Source organism: Rosa rugosa, chromosome 1, assembly GCF_958449725.1.
Source record: "Rosa rugosa chromosome 1, drRosRugo1.1, whole genome shotgun sequence".
NCBI lineage: Eukaryota > Viridiplantae > Streptophyta > Magnoliopsida > Rosales > Rosaceae > Rosa > Rosa rugosa.
In genome coordinates, this window is record NC_084820.1 from 42,079,679 (window position 1) to 42,087,930 (window position 8,252).

General features: G+C 39.8%; 1 protein-coding gene across 1 annotated transcript; it reads left to right on the forward strand.

Moving 5' to 3' along the window:
• The first annotated feature begins 4,481 nt into the window (after positions 1 to 4,481).
• On the forward strand, positions 4,482 to 7,783 carry LOC133724963 (uncharacterized). Its single transcript, XM_062151947.1, has 2 exons — positions 4,482 to 4,794; positions 7,311 to 7,783. Exon 2 carries the CDS (start codon positions 7,340 to 7,342, stop codon positions 7,622 to 7,624), a length of 285 nt encoding a protein of 94 aa, XP_062007931.1. The 5' UTR covers positions 4,482 to 4,794; positions 7,311 to 7,339; the 3' UTR covers positions 7,625 to 7,783.
• Positions 7,784 to 8,252: the final 469 nt, after the last annotated feature.

The window sequence follows — 8,252 nt, forward strand, 5'->3', positions numbered from 1 at the left end:
GGATGGTTAAAGAGTCAAACCGATGTCAGTAAAGCGTGATTAAAGTTGCCTTAAATCTCGGAAAAGAAGGAGTTATTGGCGCTAAGAGTTTTGAGTTGGGAGCCAGCAAGTGGATCCAAAAGATACATATTTTCTCAAAACCCTCGCCGCGAGGCTCTTTTTGATGCGGAGCATATTTAAAAGTTCGTATTATTTTCAATATACAACTATGGGGGCCTATATTTGGGGCCTTGCGAGACACGTTGACACAGCTTCTCACGGATATTTGAATATCAGGATAAGAAAATATTATTGTATTCATAAAGTGGCTTTGCGGCCAAAAGCAGTACATTCATTACAAAGCCAAAAGTGGCTAGAATACAAAACATGAATCTTCGGATTATCTTCTAAATCTTTTCTCAAGTGGAAGCAGCTATGGAATCCAACGCCGGATTGAGCCGCGCCATTATCTCAAGGAGGGGCAGAGAGTGAAGGAACCAAATATCAGCTTGAGTCTCTGCACCCCCTCTAGCCTTGGTAACCACCATTAGCTGGACGTGAAGTACAGGAACAGCCATTCTGTAGCTTGAACCCATTCCTTCAAAGAGTCCATCCCTTCTCATCCCTCCAAGATTCTATCAAGAAGAGAAAGGGGGAGAAGGAGGTGAGAACCAAATCTCCTTCCATCTGGAGGGCACAACACGGGCCAGGTCCAGAAGAAAGGAAACATAGGAGGAAAGATGAACCTCAATTTGGCTTCCCTCCTCTCCCCGTTTCGCTCCGCGTATGGGATTTTCTCAAAAAATGATATTACATGACCGGAGATCCCACACTCGGAGCCCCCTCGCGTTTCTAAACCAATCTGAAGCCTGACATTGTTGTTACAGACTCCCAGAAGGACGAAACAAGGGTTTGCCTAAGATTACGCCATGAGGCCTAACCCAGGCTTAAGATTACGCCATAAAGCCTAAAATTTAGAGGCTAAAGGTCATTTCATGAGGGGAAGATTTGTGAAGAAGGAGAAAAAGAAGCAAGGACTGAAAGGCCATTTCTTGAATATTTCAGAAAAATTGTTGTGCGTATTCCCTTCCCGAAATACAACTATTTATAGGAAATTCAGGCAAATCCCCACCCTTGGATGAAGCTCAATTTCAAAACCGATGTCAATAAATCGAGATTAGTGATTCCAAATCTCGGGAAAAAAGGGACTAGCAGCATGTGAGGAGCGGTTTTCGAGGAGGTAACTGTTCTATTCACGAGATTATTTTTTCACGACCGTTGTTTTTCAATGAGTGATTAATGCCTTAAATCTCGGAAAAGAAGGGATTATTGACGTGTAAGGAGACCGAACAGTTTTCGAGGGGGCCTACAGAGATTGGCCCATGAAGCTCAATTTCAAGCAAAGTTCCTCCACGCGGAGATTCGCCGCAATAGCACTAGCTTCGGCCTGAGTGGCCCGTTCTCTGAGATGGGCCAGGTTGCGGCCCATTTCTTCAGAAGCAGCCAAAGGTTCATCGAGTTGGGCTTCTTTTGCAGCAATTGCATTCTCAACAGAGAGCTAGCAAACAAGGCCGATACTTGCTGCTATACACATGGCAAAGCTACCACCAAGGAAGAGAAGGATACTCATTCGCGATCAAAAGCAGTCTCCTTCGCATGGGGGGCACGCTAAAGTTCTGATCTCCTACAACCTGCCCAAGTTTCGCCAGATCCATGGGGGGCAATAAAGTTGGCAAAGGAAGCGTCAGTTCATGACAAAGGCAATTCAGTAGTGGCATTCAAGCTTTATGGCCTATTTAGAGGCCTATATGGAAACAGTCAAGCCAATACAAGTGGTTTTGGAGCAACGACATTATAAGAGGAGTGCTGATTCAAGACCTCTTCAGTCAAGACGAAGACCTTTGACTTCGAGGTCTGGGGGGCAATGTTTGGACCCAAAATGAACATTTTGGCCTGACAAGGCGTGTCTTGGAGAAATTGAGCCAATGTCAGTGGCTCAAGCTATATATTGTCGACAAGCTCGAAATATATATTTAGAGGCTAAATAAAGCCTACTATGGAAGTATGACAAGTCAACTTTAGCATATTTTCCTACTTCAGCTAGGAAAAAACCGAGCTAGACAAGGAAGGAGGGGTGGCAGACTAACCAAATGAAATCGAAATGTGCTGAAACTTTCCAGATCCATTCTAGACAGCCCAAGGATCATTTCTTATGAAGAGTGCCAGAGATGTTTTTGAGTGGAAGGCCTTCAAACAATCAGTCCAATCTTTTGCAGAAGCAAAACTGGAAAACTGGACCTGTAAGAGGTCCAGCAGCTTTTTCGGCCCAACCACTATACCAAAAATTCTGAAATTTTGCCAGGGTGATCTACACTCATAATGGAACATTTTTTATGAAGAGGTCATAGTGAAATTCGGAATGGTTGTTGGAGAAATAATTGAAGGAATAAAGGGGCAGAAACTGACCTAAAACCAGCTCAATATTCACATGTTCATGTTTCCTACCCACATGAAGAAAGCTAGATGCTTTTCTTCTTTTCCTTAGATATATTTTTCAAGACAATCTCTTTAATAGATCATCATCACTTCCATGTTGTTGCACCTTCATGCCTTGCTTTCATTTCATCATTTCTCTATCTTTTCCATATTTTACAAATCACTTTCATATTCCACTTTCATTATTTTTCTTCCACTCATCATTTCACTCTTCTTTTTCTTCCCTATATAAACACCTTCTCTTCTCATTCTAAAAGACACATTCACAACACAACAACAACATCTCTAAGATGATCTAAGTTCTCTCTAGAGCAAACCTCTCTAAGAGCAACTCCTCTCCCTCTCCTTCTCTTTCTCTTAGCGGTGATCTCACTCCTAGTCCTAGTCTTCTCAGAAACCGACTTTCAGTGCCACCAAACCCTCTGTCAACGTGCTTCGGTCCTAGTCTCCTCGGGAGCCGACGGTAGTGCCGCGACCACAACGGTTACAGAACCAGCCAAGCAAGGGTAACGCCCTAGCAACCCAGCCAAGCTAAAGTCACGCTTTAGCAAGATCTCAACATTTCCCGGTGATGTCGCTCTGCTCGATCTACAACATTGAGTATCGATTGTGTTAACAAGAAGAAACTTCAGCAAAGTCCTCACCACGAGGCAGAAAGAATCCCACGACGAGGTTTGTGCTCTCCTCGTCCACAATTGCTTGATAGAAGTCAGGTCAAGGGACACCCCCGACGACCGCACCCGAACGGTGCTGGCACGCCCGCGCAAGAAAAGAGACTGTTGACCAGCTGCAACAAAATTGGAGCCAAACACTTGCCGTTCACCATCTTGATGAGAAGATTTGAGTCATCCTCAATTTGAAGCCTTTACAATATGAGTGTCTTTGCTCATCTTCCATTACACATTTCTAATTCATTGGAGCCTCCCCTACACAATTGAAAGATCTTCATCTACACAAAATCAATTCAAAGATGTTGCAAACAGCTTCCACCAAGAATTTGAAAGAGCTTCCACTACATATCTGAAATCAAGAGGGTATCACTACGGCTTGCACTACACATTCTCATTTGGAATAGGTTTCCCCCACACAATTGAAAAAGCTTCCACTGCACAATGTCAATTCAAAGAAGCTGCAAATAGCTTCCACTACAAAACTGAAAAAGCTTCCACTACATATCTCAATTCAAAGAGACAACCACTACATATCTCAATTTGTTCCGTGTCTTTGACCTTGGAGCACTAGCCAACTGATTGTCTAGTTTCAGCGAGTTTAGCTTGTTTTAGATGGCAACAATGTTTGACAGTACGTGTTTAATATCGACTGGGATTTCGTCTTTATCTAGACAATAAGCCTAGCAGGTTAGGATTGTGGATGACGATGGCTAGGGTTTCTACTTTGCCACCACAACCCTTTTCTTCTTGTCCAGCGTCGTCATTTGATGTTGCTTAGTTTAGGGTTGAGGTCCTGCGAACAATTTTGGGTTAACTCTCCCAAGCTAATTGGTATTTGGAATTCAGATTCTAAACATATTATGTACAATTTGTTCAGGAACCTTAGGTTATCAATGACAAATTTTTCAGTTATTTGGAGAGGTATAGCTTGCACCTGTCTATGGCGTGCCCCGTGCCCCCACCAACCTCATTCTAACCCTAAGTACGAAGCAAATTGGCCAAGTGAGACCTAGATTGTGGTTAGGCCCAAAAAAGTTAAGCTGTTTCTACTCGCACTTTGAACACTTCCTTTCAGTTAAATCCAAATGTTGATTTTGGTTTCAAGTTACTCTCTCTAGGACAAAGTCATGGAAGGTCCCCTAGAGTAAAAAGAACAATCGAAAAATGGAAAAGGGATAGAATACATTTATTGTCCTTGCTATTAGCTCAAGTGAGAGTTAGAAATTAGGTTAGGACTAAATTACGCCACTGATTCCTCTCCCGTCTAGTTTAACAAACACAAATCACTTGAATTATGCCTCTTTTTGTCAGGCTCAAAATAGTGACTCACAAATTGACATTTCCTCCCAAAAAAAGAGAGAGAAGCCAAAACGCAGCGTTGCAAGGCATACGCCCCAGCATAACGCCCCCAGAGAGCATCAACGGCATTTGAGCGCGTACAAAAGTCACCGACGAGAAACTCCCTCAATCAAACGGATTTATACATGTTTATTTTATTAGTGGTCAAAACACCGTGGACGGCCACTCCCGCAATTCCTCAGCTCCAAAGTCCAACCCAGCCCAAACGCACACACAACACGTAAAAAAGAAACGCAATAGATCGGCGTCAAATTCCTTTCTCTCTTTCAATCCCGATCTTGCCTCATCCGTAAGTCTCCCCTACTTCTTTTCCTTCTCAATTTCCTTCAGATCTGAGCTTAACTACGCCTTCTTCTTTTCCTTTTCATTTCATTTTTACACATTTATCGTTTTTTTTTTTAAAATTTTTTTTATGAGAATGACCTGATTTGGATTTGTGGTGTTGATTCAGAGATTGTTTATTGTGTCTGTGAGATTGGGATGGGTTTTCTTGAAGAAATTATTATTAGTGCATTGTTAGGAAAATGAAAGAAGAGAGATCTGGATTAGTTTGTATCGGAAAACCTTAGGTAGGAGCTCAGTTCTTGATTTGAATTGAAGCTGTGTGAGAAAGACAGCTAAATTGTTAATGATCTACAGAAAACTGAGAAAGAAAGAGAGATTTTGCTGTTTGAATTTATTATTATTTTTTTCTAATGCCTTCAGAGTACTGATGATGCTGCCATTTCGATTGTTTTCGGATTGATCTGTCTGAGGATCTCACGGTATAATAAATTGCTAGATATTTACCTGCATTAATGCAAGCGAAGACTTTTGCGTCTTGTTTTGATTGTGCCCTTGCATTGAAGCGTGTTTCATATTCAGTTTGATTGAGATAATGTGCTTTTAGTGGATGGTAATGCTCTACAAATGTTGATATTTTTTCTTTCTTTCTTCTTTTCTCTCGTGCCTATGTGTGTGTCTGTAGGTCATTTATATGTGACGAAGTTGAGCTCCAAGCAATTGAAAGCTTTGACATTTTTACTGGTGTCGCTTTGGTATTTCTCATTGTAGTGCGTTTTTTTACCCTTGGGAACAAAAATATTAGAAGATTGTATATATGTAATTTACAACTGCAACATGCGGTAAAACTATGACATTACAATTGATAGGATTCAAAATTGAATCTAATTCACATAAAATGTTATTATGAATGAAAATAATAGATTTTTGGTTGAACATCCTAAATTGGATTAACCCCTTCCTCCTTTTCAAATACTAAATTGGAGATTGTACGTTTTTATCCTGGTCATTTCCTGGGGAGGCTGTCTCATTGTGAATATGGTCTTCGGATGAAGGTAAGGGAGCACTTTTAAAACTCCGGTTCCTATTTTATAGAAAATAAGGACTGATTGAGGACAAACTTTCCAAGAACAAACTCACACATGAAGTGTTGAACTTGAAAGGCCTCTATTAATGCTTCAAGCCTTCATGAGGTGGTTCAATTAGTCAAGTGCAAATTGAGAGGTTATCTTGGTTCTATTTTAGTATTGCAAGTCTCTTTTCAGTCTTTGGGTTCTGTAAGACTGTTAACTGTGTTTACCCTATACTCTATTGGGAAGTAGCAATAGTTTCTGAATTATTTTATTCAAGATGATATATTTACAGTAAGAGGAGGGTATTTGAAGTTATGAACTCAATATTTCCGCCAGGCACTTGGGTAGTGCTTGTTGTAATTATTTCATGGTATGCACCTAAAGAAATAGATGCTGGCAACTGGAATTTCATTGTGTGCACTCATTTCAATTTGATTTTTTCATTTCCTACTACTTTTCCTATAATGGCAATTGCTCAAGTATTGTATTGATGCTATCCTGAGTATCTCTTTCATAAATATGATTTTCTGTTGGCCGTCACCTAAAAGTTCTTATTATACCAGTACTGGCCTATTGAGCTTGGTTAGCCAGAACACCAATGTGTTTGACCCAAAGTTTCTGGTTCAAGCTTTATTTGTGTACAGACTAAGCTGATTTTGGTTGGATTGTTTAGCACAAATTGCAGTTCTATATAATCTCGGGCTAGGTCTGGATCAACCCAATATTAGTTTTATCCAATATTGTTGGATATGTGTTCACATAAAGATATCTAGATATATTTCTTTTTCCCAAATATTCTAAGAAAAATTTGTCTTTGGACTGATGATTGAACTTATTTGCTCTTGCTTAGAGGTTGTAAATCTAAGTTAGAGGATGCGCATATTTTGTAATTAAAAATTGTCGAACCTTCAAAACTGACTTCAGCGCCACTTGGCCGGAAGCCTAATGTTCTAAGTACTACTGTCATTTTCAATTTGAGCTGAGGATCTTTACACCCTTGGTTATATATGTTACTTGTTGGTAGTCAGGTACTATGCCATCTGCTTGATTCTCTATCCTTTTGTCTAGTAGGTCTTTGTTTTAACAAATTCAGTTAGTTTGTCTTTAGAATTTGTTTGATATTTCTTGTTGGTGTGTCTCACGACCTTTGAATGGATGATGGTTTTACTTACAATGATAGTTTATTCGCCACACCCTTTTTCCAGCCTGAACATGACTGTGTTGTTGATCATGACTGAAGCAAATTTGGTATAATCATTTGTGCTGGTATAGTCATGTTTTTCTTAATTCTCTACTTTCTATCTCTGTGTTTATCCGTATACACAATCTCTTTGTGCGTCATCTTTGTATTCCATTATCAATAGCAATTAATCTAGCAACATTTTCTCCTTGTGATAAAAGATAGCTTTGTCACCTGCCATTTTGACCAAAAGTTTGTGCTTTATTTCAGGTTGTCTGAGGAAGGTCAGTATATACACCATGGTTATCGACAGCATTTTGTCTTCTCCTGTCCGAAGGACAGCATCATTCAGAAAACAATTTTCACAGAATGAGTTAGGTAGCTGGTCAACGCTCCTTCAAAGGCACCGGTTCCTCTTAACAGCCCTTGTTCTCCTGACTTTCCTCTGCACTGTTTATCTTTACTTTGCTGTCACTTTAGGAGCCAATGGGTCATGTTCTGGGATGAGTGGAACTGAAAAGGCATTGTGTCATTTGGAGCATGCTAAGACTTCAGTTTCCCATGGAAAATTGAAATTTTTTTAGCATGTAGATTATAAAAACTTTCGGGAGTTTAATTTTTTCTTGGTTCCTCCTTTCAATTAGTGGGAATCAAATATTCAAACCATACTTCTAAATTTGTAGTGGCATTTGTGATGTTGCTTAATTGATTGATCGAGTTAAATATACGTAATATTTGTGTCATGGAAATTCTGGCTAACCTTGATGATCATTTTGATCCAAAGATGTTAAGCATATTGTCAATGTACCTATAATTCCAGTATTTAGTAAAAAACTGGTAACATAACATTCTGGATCCCTGATCCTTCTACAGACTCGGCAAACTTACTGACTGAAAGATAACTGATAACTGATAAATAATAAGTTGAACTCAAACCCCTCAATTTATTAAATATAACTTATATCACTGATCGAGGTTTATATAAGATGTTTAGACGGTTTAGTTGTAATGCTATTAGGATGCATGTCATAAATTTTTCAACATAATCAGTCGTTGCTCATCAAGGTAATGGAACAAATATAAAAAATATGTTCTGTCTTTAAGTTCTCCCTAGGGTTCCTTCACGGCGGTTGGGATATTTTGATCCTGGATGGGTTCTCATGAGGTTGAAGGTCATGGTGTTTGGCATGGGCTTCTTCTGGCACTGGGGGT